The 18,792-nt window shown below is 34.9% G+C and overlaps 1 protein-coding gene across 5 annotated transcripts in view; it reads right to left on the bottom strand.

Moving 5' to 3' along the window:
• PAM (peptidylglycine alpha-amidating monooxygenase) overlaps positions 1-18,792 on the bottom strand; it is a 143,672-nt gene that overhangs the window by 32,944 nt on the left and 91,936 nt on the right. For all 5 annotated transcript variants that reach the window (XM_075488692.1, XM_075488691.1, XM_075488688.1 and 2 more), the window contains exons 8-14: positions 16,241-16,289; positions 15,671-15,738; positions 13,946-14,026; positions 13,754-13,830; positions 13,357-13,460; positions 8,519-8,706; positions 7,776-7,847 (exon numbers count right to left, since the gene is read on the bottom strand). In XM_075488692.1, the coding sequence (XP_075344807.1) occupies positions 7,776-7,847; positions 8,519-8,706; positions 13,357-13,460; positions 13,754-13,830; positions 13,946-14,026; positions 15,671-15,738; positions 16,241-16,289 (639 nt within the window). The remainder of the gene's footprint in view (positions 1-7,775; positions 7,848-8,518; positions 8,707-13,356; positions 13,461-13,753; positions 13,831-13,945; positions 14,027-15,670; positions 15,739-16,240; positions 16,290-18,792) is intronic.

Here is an 18,792-nt window from a genome sequence, read left to right as displayed (position 1 = left end):
CTGTTTTCTCTTTGAAGGGATTTGAGTGGTTGGGGGAAAGAGGCATAGATATAAGGAAGTGAAAAGGGTTAAGCTGCTCTAGAGATTCTTGGTCACCATCACTGTGCCCTAAGTGATGTGCACTTATAGCATAGCCAAACTGACATGTTTGAAGAACACAAACTGTATCTGCCCTCAAGGCATTTCTAAGCAGCTTACAGAGCTAAAAAAAGATGGAAGAAAAGATTAAAAAATAATATCATTAGCTGTTTCCCTCTATGTCTGCATATCCCTAAGAAGGGCTATTGCAATGTAAATGCACTTTGGTTTTAATCCATTTTTTCTTTTTTTTCTTCAACTGTCACAATGTTTTAACGTACATGTTTTGAGAGTCCAAGCATAGTTTATAAAATCCCTAGGTTAAGGGAGTTTGTAACTGGAAAAGAGAGTGTTAAAGGTAAGATCAAGTATGAAAGAAGACAAAAGAATCTTCACTGAGGAATACATTTTGTTACAAAAGCGTGTTCTTCACCAACAAATCAGAACCTGAGACTCAAAACCCAAACTGGTTGCAGTTTCCTAATTGCCCTATTCTTTCCTTTCCTTCATGACCAGTAATAAGTTCCTGACAAGCACCAATCATTTTGTTACAATAAAATATATGTATCAGCTACTGCTAAATGCCTAGCAATAAACACAATGGTTTTGCTACATAGGACTTTGCTGTGCTTATTCAGATATATTGCACACATTTGTAATTCAGGCACATGGTATGACAGTTCCACCTCAAATTTCTATTTCATGCAGTACGTACTTGTAAATACATTTCTTCTCACAAAATCAGATATATGAGACTATGTTTATTAAAAAGTAGTTCTGCTATCTTCAATTTATTTCTTTTAAGCATCATCATGCTTTAGTTTAAAAAAAGACATGAAAATTATAAATATGGAAAACATGTTGCCCATAATAATAAATAATAATAACAAATAATTTCTGGTGTGTTTTATATTTGTGCTATGACTTGGATCATTTCTCTGAACTCTTCCTGTGCTAATACAATGTCCACTTTCCACTTCTTCAGACATGTTAATGACATTATAAGCAGTTTTTGCAGTTGTTCATTGATAAATAGTCTTTTACATTACAGAAAATACCTAGGGAAAGTCCCTCTATAATTTTAAGAACCAGAGAACATAAACCAGGCGTCAAACAGTGAAGACTGAAACATTAAAGTTAAAATGGCTTCTTTCCATGTGCTGGTTTTGGCTGGGATAGAGTTAATTTTCTTCATAGTAGCCAGTATGGGGCTATGTTTTGGATTGGTGCTGAAAACAATGTTGATAATACAGGGATGCTTTTGTTATTGCTAAGCAGTGCTTACACAAAGTCAAGGCCTTTTCTGCTTCTCACACCACCCCACCAGCGAGTAGGCGGGGGGGGGGGGGGGGGGGGCGGGCACATGAAATTGGGAGGGGACACGGCTGGGACAGCTGACCCCAACTGACCAAAGGGCTATTCCATACCATATGACATCATGCTCAGCACATACAGCTGGGGGCAGAAGAAGGAAGTCAGGGACATTTGGAATGACAGCATTTGTCTTCCCAAGTAACCGTTATGCATGATGGAGCCCTGCTTTCCTGGGGATGGCTGAACACCTGCCTGCTGCTTATGGGAAGCAGTGAATGAATTCCTTGTTTTGCTTTGCTTGTGCACATAGATTTTGCTTTACCTATTAGAATGTCTTTATCTCAACCCATGAGTTTTCTCATTTTTACCCTTCCGACTCTCTCCCCTATCCCACCGGGGGGGGGGGGGGGGGGGGGCGGGCAGTGAGCGAGCCGCTGTGTGGTGCTTAGTTGCTGGCTGGGGTTAAATCACGACAATGCTTGTTATATTCTTTTCCTGCTTAGGTACGCAACCTATACCAATTGCAATTTTTTTTCTTAGATCTGATGATCCTTTCTTTTCTGTGCTGAAGATGCTTTTGTAAAGAATATGAATAACCTTATTCTAATCAAATCGAAAGCTCGTCTTTTCTTTACACCTTCGAGCAGGATCTTTCAGTGTTGAAACAAGCAAATCCTCTGCAATTTTGGATCTTCCTAATTATAATTCTCTAACTGTAAATATTGCTCTTCCAAGGTTTAATTCCATCACTTTTCTCTTACTTTTGTACTTTATTTAAGGGACCTTATATAATCTCTGAGCACCAAACATGCATCCCAAGCCTGAAAACATGTAAAGATTTTCTCATATGTCTGGCCTTAATCTAAAAATGTCTCTAACACTTCATTCTAGGCATCCCACATTAATACTGGAAAGTGAATTCATGTTCTGTTTTGAGCCTCATTCTTTCTCCATCAACCTAAGAAATTTTAACCACCTACCAAATTGAACTCCTCTCTTTTCTTACAACCACAGACAAACTAGCAAAGATAAATGATGACATTTATTTTAAAAAGGAATGTGACTCATGGCTACACATGCTGGCATAAAAATACATCAAGTCTTATTGGTTGACTCTGCTGCCATAGGTTTGTCATGTAATACTATCACAGAAATACACTACTTCATTACCTGAAAAATCAAGGACCTGCCTGCACACCGATTCTTCTTTCCTCTTCCTTTCAATACTTATTCTGCAAGAAATTGTAGGCCTCCCTTCACATTTCCCCCTCCCTTCTTTTTTTCTTTTTTAAGAAGGAAACAAAAAGAGAGATGAGGCAGAAAGAGGAGCTATAAATCCTCCTTTCACTTAAATCAATCAAAAATTTCTATCCCAGATACAAAAAGCCTTGTTCAGTACATTTTTATTGTAATGAGCTTTTCACAGAAATGCACACGTAAACAGCGAAATATGCAACACTGAACAGACATTTCAGTTTCTCAACTCACAGATGCAGCTACAACCTAGCAAAATATTTCCAGCACTGTAACAAAAATGTTGTGCAAAAGTATTTATCTCTCCGTGTGTGTGTGTGTGCGCACTCACATGCAAATATAGCATACAACAACTGAAAACAATTAAAAGATGGGTTAGACATCTAACAGGTAATAAACAGCAGAATTGTAACCTTAATAGCAGAACGTGTAACCTTAATTCAGCCCCAATTTTGTATGGATTATGACATTAATTTTTCTCACAAAGAAACCTCCTCACACAATCAATGGGCCATCACTATGTATTTATATTTAACCTCATTCAAAGAATCCCCCTCAAAGCACTCCTGAACAAATGTTTTAACTGAACAGAAAGACTTCTCAACATTTCTATTCCATCATCTCTGTTTATGAAACACTTACACTAAATTACTTCATTATCACAGCCTGTCCTATGAAATTAAGGTCCATAAATACTGCTATTTTGCTAGAGATTACAGCCAGAACTGTCATTTAGCATCCATTCATTTTGGGTGTCCACCTAGAAACATCTCAAAACGTGATTTTACAGGGTACTTGCACTATATTTCACATCTTACATCCAAGCCACATTTCCAGTCAGTTTCAGTAGGAGCTGTGTATATGCAAGACTTAGGTTCAGTTGTTTGTTTTGTCCATCCTCAAAGACTAGGAAAACATATCAGGAAATCAGATTTCACAAAGGTACTCAGCTACCTAGAACCATTCAGCAACTCTGATAAGAGTTCAGAGTAAAACACACTTTAACCAGAGAGCATCAAATTGCCTTAGACCATGAAGTTATATTCTTTTCTTTTACTATTTCACTCACTATACACATTCTAATCTCTAAAATGAGATAGAAGTCCAGTAAGGACTTCTATGCAATCTGTCTCACCACCAGGACAGCAATTCTATGATTGCAGACTTAAAGCCCAACTTTATAAAAGCTAACTTCTGAATGCTGGAATCAAGCTGTAATATTATTTTAAATGTAGGAGGTTTCATGGGATTTCATTTAAAACACTCAGCTGTGAAAAAGGGACCTCACATGAGTCTACCTGGGACATTCAAAAAGAGAGATGTTTAACTTCACTTGTATTGAACTTCACCATTTGAGCTCGTGGAATAACTTGTGCTCACGGTAATAATGAAATAAAGGGGGAATGAGGGGGGAGGAGGGGGGGAAATGTATTGGCAGTACAACTGACCAATACTGAGAGCAAAAGAATCGCAACTTTGACTCTCACTTCAGATTTCATCGTCAGAGGCAAAAATATACAAGTTACGTTTTTGGTAATAACTTCTAAATTCCCTAAGCCAGACACAAGCAAAAATGTACTTTTGTAAGTGTCACAGTAAGCATTAATACCAGAAATAAGATGAAAATACCATCTCTTTTCTCTCCCATGTATGTGTAAGTAACGCATACATGTGTACACACATGTCCTTCTAAAACAAAAAATCAAATCTAATTTTTGGTTTATACGCTGCAAGTGAATTTTCAGTTCAAGCCAGCCTTGAATTTTTTTTTTTTAAACCATTTAAACAGAATTCTATTGGCTTTACTAGGAAAAAAAATTGCCCTTTCTGCCTCAAAAGAAAGTTTATGATTACATCTAATGCACACAAAATAAGATATCAAATCATGACCCACAGGTCAACAAATTAAATATTGCACATCTGATTAACCATCAGCTGTATATTCCTTGTTATTAAGAAACTACTCCTGCTATTGTGTCTATACAGCTTTCAGGTACAGCAGCAGCTGACCTCAATAATGAAGGCTGCTTCACTGCTTGCATACCGAAACAAACTTAAACTATATTATAATATGCCACAGACTATAGCTAGGAAAGTGTTGAACGAACAGAATGAAACACATTTAGGCCTTTTTTCCACAGGGAAAGCAGGCAAATCTAGGCAGACATGGTGAATGCTATGAACAGAAAATAGTTTTTTTTCAGTACTGTATCTACTGAATAGAATTTAATCAAACTTCTATTGATGAACAAAAAATAAACATAAATAATATTTGTTTTGCTAGGGACTTTGTGCTTCAGCAGGAACAGGAAACTATCCAATATGCACAAATGTCTAAATCAATTGCATTTCCTACAATAATTAACTCCCTATGAACAGTTTATCTTCACAAAACAGTGACACTGCTGTTTCAGAAACAATATAATGAGATCAGTTTCATTAAGGTAAGTTCAGTTTAATTTTAACACTACAGGGATTTAGCTTTGTCTTCATGCTGAGTGGTGGTTCACTCTGTGATAGTTACTACTTATTTCAATATATTTACATTGTTTATTAATGTGTTTCTGACAAGTGAAGGTGATGAAATTGAAAATTTAATGTAAAAGCAATGATAACTCCTGGAGGTGCTGATATAACAAACTGCCTGCGTGCAGCAGGAAGCACATCTTCTAAACCTATGCCCAGGCAATCATGTGATAAACGCATTATTAGCAGGCAGATACTTTCACATGGCAGTTTTTTTTGTTCTTCTCTTTTGAGGCAAATGCTTAGGTTTAACACTAGTCACACCAAAATCTGTCTCTTTGACCATGTGCCTAACCCCCAGATTTCTAAGTCTCTCCAGGGCAGTATAACAATTTAACAACTATTTCAGTTTTAGTGAAGTAACAGTGTTTGCTTCAGTTACCTGAAACTAAGGAGGGTAAAATGAAGTTGCTACAACATAATGAGTCATCGAGAAAAAAACCATGCAAGATAAAACACGGAATTATGGAAAAATCGCTGAAGTACTACCTTCAGAGCAAATCAAAGGCTGAATTTACTGAGCAACAGCTCAGCAACAACAGAACTAATCAAAGCCTGAGTTTTGGTGGATCTGTGTTTTGTAGATAAGCTTGTAATATAGAGTATGTCATGCCAGACCATAAAGGGAAAAATTTACCTCAGTGTAAGTACGTATTTGCTTCTGTGCAGCTTAGGGTCAACTGCGCCCTCCCTCCAAACTGTAGAATTTTCCTGTCGTTAAGACCTTGTTCAAATTTGGTTGATATTGGCTAACTCACTAAAGTTACTTGAGGAGATGGACAAATTGGCAACACAATTACATAAAATTGCTTTGCCCCACAAAACCAGACTCCAATTTGTATTTAAGTTTTATAGGCACATTTTAGCAGACTGCTTTCAGCTCCTGGTTTTCCCAGTGTATCTTACCAGGTGCTCATGTGCTTGTAAGACCAAAAACCACCTTCTAGCCACCCAACTTTCCCTCTTTGGAGGCAAAAATAAAACCAAACCTGATCAGATTTTTCCCTTTTGCTTTTTTTTGTTTACACACACATAATGCAACTGAAGTTAGAGCTGTATCAACGTAAAATTGAAGCTAGGTTCCTGTAAATGATGGGAGAATTTATCTTAAACTAGCAATTAAGAACATAAAACAAAATTATCTCACGGCAACTACTGTGTTTTGATATTTCACATCATGAACCCAACTAATTTCAAATGGACAAACCAATGCAGTGTGTTTCCATAGAAACATGTTAGATGAGATTGTATACTAAATAGTGGTCTCGGCAAATGAGACTGCATTGCAGAAATGTGGCTTTGAAATACATTTCAAAGACAAATGAAGACGATTTTAAAAACAGGACCTTGTTTCAACATTTTGTTTCAAACATTAACAAATTCAGTAAAACACACAGATAACAAGATCCTCAACCAAATGCTAATGCGCTTATTAGTAACATAATGGTGAAGCACCTTGTCAGCATAAATCTTGATACAAATTTGTAAGCAGCTAGCTCATCCTGCTCTGGAACAGGCTTAAAAAAAAAATAGAATTTTATTTCTTTCTAAAAAAGTCCATCTTGAATTGACTAAAATAAGTTTCAGATATGGAATTGTAAATATTCTCTCTAGTAGTTTAAGGTACTTTCAGTCAAGATGCTCCTACACCCTAGAAGCTAGTTTTTATGTAACTGTAACTTAATTATTTGAGTTAACTCTGCAAAATGGCAGAGTATATAGAAAATCTAACCCCTTTGGGAAATGTTATCAAAAACTCTAAACACTAGCCTAATCTTTGCTCTCATTAAAGGCAAAAGGAAATTTGTTTTTAATTTATTTAGTCCTTGAACCTCAACATTGTTCAATGAAAACACTAGGAAACTGTAACTGACAAGGTCTTCTCCTTAGTATGAAGAAAAATCTTGATACTAAACCAATATTTATCTAATAGCATATGATCCACAAGAACTTCAAAGTACAGTCTTATTTTAATATAACCCTGAAACACAAATAACATTCAGCATATTTCTAGAAGCTTTATAACAGTCGTGGACTTCTTCCTGCAACTAAGTACTGCACACATTTTTGCATGAGTTGTTATGCATATACGCACACATACACAAATGCAGTGAAAAATAATTCAGTATTAAACATTAGCTGCACTCAGCCCACTGCATGTACAACCAATATGGAAGCATAAGAACATATTATTCCCCAAGACATACATAGTAATACAAACTGAGAAATAGGCAAAGAGCTAATAGCAGGTAGTTACATATAGAATATAGAATAGTTACATGCTATAGGACTACTTCTTTGTGTCCATTCTTTAGGATTGCACTTACAGATAAATTACAACCTTCTTTAGCAGATTAAACCAAGAACAGAAAAATCTAATGAGATTAAAATGCACTAATAAATTTTACCTAAAAGGCTAGACTAATTTTTTATTAATTCTTACATAGCATTCAGTCATATTAGCTGTACAGAACATTGGAAATCGCATCAATTAAAGATAAACAGATTAAAAATTTCATAACTCATTAACAATCAGGATGTAATTTATCAGTATTTTACATTAGTGAGTCCCTTACTTGACATAGAAATAAACAAGTACATACCCTGATCCAAAATTTCTTCCTCTTCTTTTTTGCCCTGCTGCAGCAAAGAACTTTTATCAGTATCCTTGGTTTCTGAAAAATGTATTTAGGATATGACGTTAATCTCTGTGTGTGAATGGAACTGAGTATCTTCCTACTGGGGAAAAAAACCTTCTGAAATGAACATTTAGTATTTTTATCTATCTATAGTAGTTGTACCAAACAGTGCAGCAGTAAAACAACTGGAATAAAAAAATTATGATTTGTACTTTGTTACACAGACATACCAGTCAGATTACTTCTGCATAATACTGCTGGTGCAACTTCTATGCCTACTGGTGTTCAATATAAACATTTCATTCCTTCCATAACAAGGCAGTGGGATTCAGAAAAATATGGGAATGTTATGATTCAACTTTGTAGGAAATAGATAGAAGATCAAGCAAATATTAAGAAACTGTTAATATAAAGTACTGATATTTGGAATAGAAAAGAAGTCAATCTTTTGGGTACACAGCTCATGTAGCTATAAAAATATGTTGGAAATTGAAAGATGACAATAGCAAGAAACGGATAAAAGACTATGGCAGACATTTCCACCAAAAACAAGAGCAGAATCCCATGATGAGCTACAATTAGTGATTTGAATTTTACTGAGAATTGCATTTCCTTTTTATGAAAATTTAGCATATCAAAGCAACACAGACATGCACATCAGTAAGCATAAAAAGACTTGAATAAAATGGATTACAAGTTTTTTTCACCTTCGTGATGTCCATGCGTCATCTTTAGCATATCAGACTTGACTGGAACAGGAATATTTGCCTCCTGTGGTATATTTCTGAACATCTCAGGGTTTGCATTCTGTGTGCAGGTCATATACGAGACAGCATGCTTGGCTTCCATATAGTACATAATGTAAAAATTACACATTTCATCATTGGCTGTTCCCCTACACAACACAGAAAAGATGTGGTAGGTAGGAAAAAATGAACTGAATATAGCTGTTATTCAATTCATCCATCTTGTTTAACAGAATGTTAAAAAGTTGCAATGAAATGTTTAGAAGACCCACACTAAAATATTTAATAGCTTCATTGCAGTGACTATCAAAAGTTTCTTTCAGTTTGTACTTGAGAATACCAGTTTGCACAAGGTGCAAAGGTATCTTTGCACCTATTCCCCAGGTATCTCAAATTCGTAACAATTTGGTTTAGATTCTACAGAAAATTGTATCAATTATTTAAACTGCTCTTCCTTCTCATTTCCCTGGTATCCTCTTCATAGTCCCCACTGTGTCATCAACTATGCACATTTCTGATGAAATAAGACAGAACCGTATCATTCATTATATCACCATTCGTATACGTCTCTGTCAATCTGGGGCAAACATAATTTAAAATAATTGCAAATAACATCTATGTTTCATTTCAGCAGCTATCTTTTATGACAGTTTTTTCCCCCCATGTTCAAGTTCAATCATTTATTGGCCAATCACACTGGTTCTAATGCAGCAAAACTTAATTTCATCACATATTAAGATACCATAAATATCTCTTAAAGAGAAAATAGCACTGCCATCTTGAGAATAACTTGATCACAAGCTTCTGTAAGGAAAACATGAGTGCAAGAGGAATGATTAAACACTAGCAAAATTCAATTCTTTGATAAATGTTGTGCATGTACTTGAAACAGAAGAGGCTCTTCTGTACTGCTACATAATCCTGTCTTCAACAGAAAAAACAGCTGGTAAGAGAAAGAAAATATTTTTCTGAAAAATATTACTTTGTGAAGCAGACAATACAGGGCCTCTTTGCAACTGTGATCTGTTTCTGGTTTTTTTGCTCTGCCATATAGGTTGATATCTTTTATTTATAGCTACAATCCTGACAATGGAATAAGCTAGGACTTACAAAGAAAGATTCACAAAATAAAGGGTTTTACATTAAGACCTTTTAATTAGCTTTCAAATTAACTAGTGAGCCTACACTCATGAAAAGATAGGGGGGTGGCCTATTAGCTCTTTGGAAAAGACGTCAGCGCTGACTTTTCCAGCAGCATCCTGCAGCATTCATTTATTCACCATAGCAACAATAATGACACCAGCCGGAGGGGAGACAGGGGGAACATGGGAGAAGAGACTGTTTCAAAAGGGGAATTGGTATTTTTCCATGCATTGAAAATTTAGTGTCCCTTGGAGACCACAAAAATCAGACTCTGACTTGGCAAGCTCTGCTTAAGCTTTTAGAAAGCATTAACTTCACTGTTGGACTCCTAATATCTGTCACTGTAATTGCCTCCTCTTTAAAACTTCAGTAGAAAAGTGGATGTGGAACCTACACGAACTCTGGTTCACCTGACACATGTGACTATGCCTAAACATTTCAAAGTTGATAATTTTAAATATTTACAGTTTAAAAAAAAAAAAGAAAAATACTCTTGTCAACAATAGTTTTAGTAAATTCATAGAAAACCCAGAATCATTCCATTAGATATGTGAACTCCTGAGAAACCTCGTTTTGTGAATGAGTTTAATGAGTAGAAATGCTGATGCACAAGTTAAAAGGAAATAAGATAAAATAATTCCAGTTAACCACCTTCACACCACTGCCACAGATATCTAGAACCATATCCAGATTTTGGTATACTAACAGTACAGCGTGAAGCATAATGAAAAAGAGGATTTAGCAGCCAAAAGCAAGATAATGCAGTTAAGGACTCTTAAATACTGAATGGAAACATTTTCCTACAGGGACATAAACCTTCTCTTGAATGGTATAATACCTGTTAAACAGACTTTGAAAGGGAGAGATACAGGTTACACTATTTTCTGTCAGTTAAAAGTTTTAAACAATACATTACATTGCACCTGGAAAAACAAGCAGCCACTGTGGCCAATGGCACTTTCCTTTACAAAGATAAGATCTCTACACTGAATGGGCTCCAGTTCTTTGATATCCCTTAGACTGGTAAGCTATATACTACTTGACACTCTATCAACGCCAATGTTTACTCTGAAACATCATTAAACTGCTACATAATCCTGTCTTCAGGATTATGAAACATCATTAAGTTATCTGTTATAAAAATGCAGCAGCTGCTTGCATGGAGTACTTACTGGTCTGTAGCAAAAATTAGAAGAAATCTTGCTTTATAGATTAGGAATAGTTGATGTCCTTATTATTTGCCAAAGGATAATTCAGCCCTTTAATGTGCAAAAGCGTGAGCTTGAGGAGAAATCCAGCTAACTGAAATAGACGATTTATTAAATTTTTGAAGAGATGACTCCTGCCTCACCTCTTTACACCAGAGACATTAAGTCTGTGTTCATGTAATTACCCTGAACTGGTATGTAGTTAATTGCACAAGCGAAATCAGGTTTCATTTCTGAACTTTGGTTTGCCAAACTACACATTTAAGAGGCATACCTCCAATACCTAATTTAATTTCTCAGACTAGGAGAGGAAGCAGGATGAAAAAGGTTAGTGTGAACCCTGGGGGTCATGAGATAATGTAAGATAACGGAAAGCAGTTAGTGTAACTAAAGAAAAACATGAAAAATACCAAGACCAAATGTGTAAAAAAAACAAACAGCACAATAAAGAAGGGATAAAAACAAAATAAGAACATCTATCCTCCCTCCTCAAATAAGATAGTAAGTAACAGACTTGGCCAAAAATGACACTTCATTCATATGAAAGGGACTAGTCATAGTCATATCACATATCAATTTCATATCACAGAAATTATTACAGTTAAGAAAGTATAACATTGAGAATATGTCATGTTTTAACTACAGTTAGTATGTATTATGAATGGTTAAGCTTTAACTGATCAGCTTGGGAAAGACAAATGGACAAAGTGAACTCTAAGTTTGTTTTAGCCCTGCCTTCCATGTATATTGAAGATAAATCACATAAGGAATTTAAGAGCTTTTTTTCAGCTAGTTTAAGAAAAAACAAGAACACAGGCAGAAAATTAAATATAGAGACTGGGAAAGTGAATATGCAGACTTGATCTGATCCTTTTCAGATACGCATTATTTCACAGCTTTCCTTTCAGGTTTGCATTTCCCATTTTTTCAGTGTTTATACTTGGAACTCAAAGGTTCTTGTGGACCGATTTTTCTTTTGGACTGACAAGTCATTCTGAATGGGAGCAAGACAACTGCAACATCAGGGCAACATTTTCCAAGACTTAAACAACTTTCATTTAATTTATTTTAGCTGTGTATCTTTCCATATACCCAGCACTGTTGTGAATGCATTCCTTTTCATCCATTCATTTCATATTATGGCGATAATTATTTTCCAACCATATATACTTCCATATTATGCATCAGTTTCTGTGTAATAGTTTAAATATTTGCTTAAAATGCTTATGCATCGTTTCTCAATATTCATAGGTAGAAATTATGTAACAAAATGTAAAGGTCTGCTTGTTTCTTTAATTTATGTTCCTATTACTTCTTCATTGAAAGCATATTAGTACATTGAAAGAAAAGACCGTAGTTCTCCTAGGACTGTTTCTTAAGCTGTAAGAATTATTCAACCAATAGGAACTACTTTGAGGAATGTTACAGGAATGCGACAGAAACATTTAGAACTTGGGGAAAAAATGGTCTACAGTTAAATTAAGATTTTGGATATATTTTTGTTAGTGTTATGGCTTTTGTAAAAACTTCTTCTCAAACAATTCATTTTGCTTCAGCTGCTACTCATCAGTATTTTAACTACCCACTGAAAGGTGATAAATTAGTGTTGAACCCTTATTCCTCTATTGAGATGCCATCTTAGGGTGCTCAGTGCACTAAAAAACTCATCCCTTGGGGTGCTGCAGCACATACTTCCAGAATGCAGGGTATTTCTGCAGGGTATCTTCATATCTCTACATGGGCAGTAAATTACGGTTCAAAGAACTGGAGCCAGTTAAGAGAATATTCACATTGCATCTATTTTTACAGTTGTATTTGTCAACTTGATCTTACAGAGCTCTGTCTGTCATCTTCGGCTGAATAGCATCACTGACAAACACAGTTCAGATTTTCCTACTTATCATTACTAGTCATTTGTGTTTTCATTATTTTTCATAAAAGCCTGTATATTTTTACATTGAAAAAAAGGTAACTGGTACATTATTCTGAATTTTTAAGGACAAATTTTACAGTGGGTCAGAATTTATCAGAATTTTATAAGCTTCCATAAATTTTCTTTCTGAAATAAATGATGAGAAATTGTGAAATTTTATTATTTTGTTTTAAACAGTCAATAACTTTAACTTATTAAAAAACACATTTTTTAGAATTGATATTCTGAATCCTTCTCTAAGTGCAGAACAGCCCAACATCTGAGTAAGGTGTTTGACAGCATAGCTTCACCTGAGAAATATTCTGAACACTTCAGCAAAGTGGTTATTCACATAAATAAAGGCAATGAACATTGTGTAAAGTTAAATCTTTAGCAGACTAGACAGCAACAGAGCATTCTAGCAAAATTTAAGTTTGTGAGAATTATCTTGGAAGAGGACATGAAACAAATACATTTCTACACGTAACCAATACCTTGGAAAAAAACAGTTAGGAAATGGAGCAGAGAAAATTTACCCTATATGTGTCTCTGTAGTTCTGCCTTCACCACTGAACACACACCTAGCTGCTAGGATATCATCATAGCTAACATCTACAGGATGTTCTACTGGATAGAATGCCTGAAAGAGAGGATGATTCACCATAATTAGTGAAAGCATGTCATATTATTTACGTCAATATACACACACATGAGAATGACAGTGCTACACATCTGAAAAGTAATTTCAGAACATTTTTTGCATCATAATGTAACCATGATAATATTTGGCAGTATTCAATTCCAGTGGCATGACAACATGTACCAGTGGAAACACCATGATGCAAATCTGTGGGTACAGGACCACAAATTCAGCTTCTCAGTTTTAAATAAAGATAATTAAAATTTACGGTTAGAATTAAAAAAACAACCAACCTGTGGTAGTTGTGGACTCTGTCTACCAATCAATGTCCATTGACCGTTTCTCACTCTGTATCCACTCACTACTTTACCTATAACATACCAATATGTACATGAACATGAGACATACTTCTAAAAAAGTACGTTGTAGTGTCAGCATTTTTCTGTTAAATATTTGATATTCTTATGTTGCAATAAAACTCTTACCTAGTCTGTGTGTATGCACTCTGTAGGCAAAAAGATGCATTGGAAACCTTTTGAAATGGCAGGCAATGTCTGCATCAACCACTGTTAAAATATGATGGCAATAAACAAAGAAAAACACATCATTTATCAGAGCAAAGTTACACTACTGTACATCATTCAGTGTGAAAGTGGTTTAGAAAAGGTATATCTACACTGGACAACAGACAATTTCAAAAGATACTGGATAATACCTTATATTTCTGCAGTGTCTATCTCAAGACATCTGTAAATTACTTTCTATGATGAAGTACATACAAAATGGGGCTGACACTCAGTAGCATTTTTTCCAGTGTACACTACTGCTATTTAACGAAATAAAATAATACATTTACTTACAGACTATGTTGATGGACACTTAAAATAAACATAGCTATGGTAAATAGTCTACTCAGGAGAAAATTAAACTGATACAATTCTGAACTGATACAATTTATAATGAAGGCTTGATTTTAAGATCTTATAGTTCTAGGCCCAGTCTTAAAGATTTACAGTTAGGTGCAGACTTTGGCAGAGAAGTGCTGTACAGACGGCATCTGCAGGCTAGTACTTGTGTTAGGTGCGGTAACAGTAGCTAAGGAAGAGCCTATAGAGAAATTCCTCTGGTGATGCCTCTTAGAGGTATCTGGGGACTGGCTGCATTCTTCCTATTATAACAAACTTCTTGCTTTAGTTAAGAACTGCAGATTTGATTGAACATGAGAAGGCAGCTATCAACAGGCACAGAACTGTTTTTATTCCCCCCTCCCTCACCCCTCCAGCTGAAAAAGTAAATTTCTGCATTGATCAAATATTTCACGGGGGGGGGGGGGGGGAATCAGTTTTATATGTTTTCATATTGAAGAGAAAAATACATTAAGTCTCAATTCAAATGAAAAAAGAGTTTAAGTTGCTGAATTCACCAAACAGTTGGAGCCAGTTGAGCATTCGACCACCTCATCCTATTTAGGCAGCTAACTGTAAACGGGACAAATGGTGTTCTCAGATATCTAATTTAAAATTCCACTACAGCATAGGAAAATGTAAGGTCAGTGTTCAACTTCCCTAAAACAGAACACTCCACGCTAGCTTGAAGAAACTATATTGGGACTATCCAAGTTGAGTTTCAGATAAAATCCACTGAGTAGGATTCTGAATAGAAACTGTCTGGAAACTTTCTTTTACCACGTTTTTTCAGCATTTTGACCTTTTAACCAACTAGCAACATAGGAACAAAATTTTTAAAGAGCAGCTCCTTACTGGTGGAAATTCATTTATTAAAACTAAACTCTTAGTAAATCACAGATAGCATGAATGACAAATGCAGATGAGGAAGAGTCAAAAAAATTTTATGGTTTTTTTTTGGGGGGGGGGATAAGAAAATAGGTAGAGCTTTTTTGGTAAAACATTAAGACGAAAATAAATCAAAGAAATACTCTTAAGAATCCTAGAAACTTCAGTATTACACAGATTATTATTGTTTTGTACGACATTGTTTTCTACAACATTGACCACCTTTGCAGATGTAGTCATTGGGAAATATGATACAATTTTAAATTTGTAACTATTGTTTTCCTCATTTGTTTAATTAAGCAATTAATTTGTCCACCTACAATTCAGCAAGTCTCTGCTAAATACTCTTCCTCAATAAGTAGTAAAAATAAATCAGATGCTGAAATTATATAATCACTTTGTAGAATTACGACTCACCTTTCTCGCCTGGTGGTATCACAGTGTTCACAGACATCATAAGATACATTCCAGCAATCAAAGGCTGCCTGCAATTCAAAACCCAAGCTCTGCTAAACAAGTCCTTTGTAAAACCCAACTGCAGGTGACACGATATACAATACCATTTAACACCACTGATTTCTAAGTGTTGGATATGTCTGAAACTGGTCTACTGACAAAGAAGCTGTTACACAACACTTCCCTTTTTTTTTTTTTCCATACTGAGCTACAATTTTTAAAGCATCTTTACAAAGTATGTGAAATAGGAGAAAATGATCATCTACATAGTTGCTGTCCTTGTCCCAGATTTCTAAATATGAAGCTCTTAAACTGGATTAAGTCAGTACTGATAGCATTGTTTCATCAAGTTTCTTAGCAGAAACGAAAATTTTTGCTAACAGATAACACATGGCTTCAAAATTCTTAATATTGTGAAGTATGTATTATTTTTATTTCCCATGTTTTCAAAGCAATCTAAAGGAGGGGTTTCCATGCCTTCTGTTCTGATGAAAAAAGTCCTAATAGGTAAGTATTTTTAAAGATACTTACTTTTGATGTGTCAGATGTAAAGTTACACCAGAGCAGTCCTTGTGTTTATCTGTACAAATCACAAAACAGTTTAATCATTAGCAACTGAACTGATGTGAAATTTTTCCACATTAATAACATTATTCTGCTGTATAAAAAATACCAGAAGACAAAATAAGTTTTAATCTTACTGTTTCCAGTAAAACTTTCATACTGTGGAAGCATTACTCAAATTTGCATAAACCTGAACATCACAGTGCTGCATTTGTAGCAAAATCCTAATATAAAGCAAAACTCTGGTGGATTAAAAACTAACTGCTTTTTTGGCACTAGAAATTGCAGATCTTTATGAACTAGCATCTGGGAGATGAAACAGTAAACATTGTCATATTTACAATAGCACAAAAAGCTGGTTTGCTTCAAACAAATTTGTATTTTGACAGAAGTTAGAAAAATGAAAGATTTGTGGAAAAGCAATGATTTTAGCCATTAATAATGAAGCAGCCAGAAATCCTTGTAATACAGTCAACAGGTGAACTTGAGATATCAATACAGACAGCTGTTCTGTTTAACACTGGATATCCTGGAAGGACAGTAAAAATAGTTCATTTATTTGTTAATGTACTGTATCACCATTATCTAATATGTTCGACATTTTAATTTAAAGATACTATTGTCTTGATATAGTTACTCAATTTTAGTTGGTGATCTGAGAGTTCAAACTTTGTTCTTTTTCAAGAAAACTTCCTTTTCTTATGTTTATACCAAAAATAGCTGTAGTTAGAAGATGGATATAACTCCAAAGCAAGTAAACAGAAAATGCTGAAAAAATACCCTCTAACAATATATGCTTCAGGTAAGAAAGAGAACAGAGTAGCTATAGATCTGCTCCAAGTGTAACTTGGGAGAGATTTTGCTCCCGTCAGTAGCTAGATTCCAAACTGAAAAAAGCAGTGCATTTGAACAGAAGAAAGGATAATGACTAGAGTTGGACAAAACAGGAAGACTTTACAGATTAAAAAGTATCAGTTTAGTTTTTCAAACATTGGCTATTTTAGTCACACCATATTTCATTATTAAGGGATAATATTCAGTTTGGTTTTTACCACCACTGATACTAGAACTTACTTTCAATATGTTCACAAAGTAGACAGTTACTATTTTCACAAAACGTATAAATTAGTACATAAATTATGCAAGTGAAAAAGTTGGTAACCCAATTTCACTAGGTTCTCATAATGCTCATCATCATGGCATCAGTGAATTGTTAGTTTCTCCAGCTGTGTGTGTCCCAACAAACACTTCTGTATTTAAAAATCTGAATCAGGAAATCACAGTTGTACCTTTACAAAGAACAACAAAAAAGGAAAGTCTTCACTGTATATGCAAAAGAAGAATTAGAACAGTAGTTCTTTCATCAAGACTACCCACTACCGTAGTTGCATTGAATGTTTGGAAAGCATATCTAATGAGAATTTTTGAAAACAAGCGTGATGAATCAGAAAGAAAGCAGCTGAAAATTCAATTGGTAATCCAGAAAGAAAAGCATACCCATTCAATGCAGATGGAATTTCTGACTGTCTGTGTTAAGCTACATGTAATATTGCCTCAAATACAGAGAGTTCGGTACCTATATTCTGTATAAAGGATTGAATATGGTTTCACAGAGTACTGACAAAGTTCACTTGCAATTACTGGAGAAGTATTTTAAGACTATGCACACGCACACAAAACCGCAAAGCTAGCCAGCCAGTTACTGCCACTGTATCACCCACATTTTCTCTGTTCTACAAAACAGCCAAATAAGCAATATATTGTAGAAAATAGAGATTTTCAGTATAATAACATACATTCTTATATACCATTTTTATGCAAACATGCATGTTTGTAGAGAAAAATAGTAGACGTTGGAGAATTTTTATCTTGAAGTTTAGATAAATTTTTCAATTTAAACTACAGTCTTTAAAACACATTTAAAATATAGCCTTCACATGTTTTTTTTAAAGTTACTTCTTAAAAATGAAAACCAACCAACCAACCAACAATCTTTCCATAAATACATTCACCACATGGCAAGTCATTTGCAGGAGGTGGCAGAGAGAGACGTAAAGAAAGAGAAGAAAAATTTTTAAGGAGAGAGAAGAGACAGGACCAAATAAAAGACTAAGTTAGAGTAGATACGGGAAAAATGGCAAAGTCAAGATATGGTCAGCACTGGCTAAAGATGGAAAGAAAAGTGAAGTTATGCCATGCCAGAATAAGCACTGGTTTTCAATCACAAGTGTTGCTTCCAAATGGCCAAGTCATGAATCCAAAAGCACCAGAAAGACTAAGCTATTATGACAAAAGTAGGGGAATGGTAGGAAAACATTCAAGAGAAAGAGAAATTAAATTATTTGTCCATAGTTTTAGAAAAAGTTCAAGATACGTATATACTGTTCATCCTCCTCTACTCTTCACTGTAGGAAGGTTCACTTACAATCTCAATATCGCTATGTTTGCTATAAAGGTCTTTGTGAAATGTCTTTTGCCCCACCTTCCGCATTTCAAACTAAATTTTTTTACTAAATTTT

This window comes from Mycteria americana, chromosome Z (assembly GCF_035582795.1).
Source record: "Mycteria americana isolate JAX WOST 10 ecotype Jacksonville Zoo and Gardens chromosome Z, USCA_MyAme_1.0, whole genome shotgun sequence".
NCBI lineage: Eukaryota > Metazoa > Chordata > Aves > Ciconiiformes > Ciconiidae > Mycteria > Mycteria americana.
Note: the sequence above shows the minus strand (reverse complement) of the source record. Positions and strands in the feature narration are given on the sequence as shown.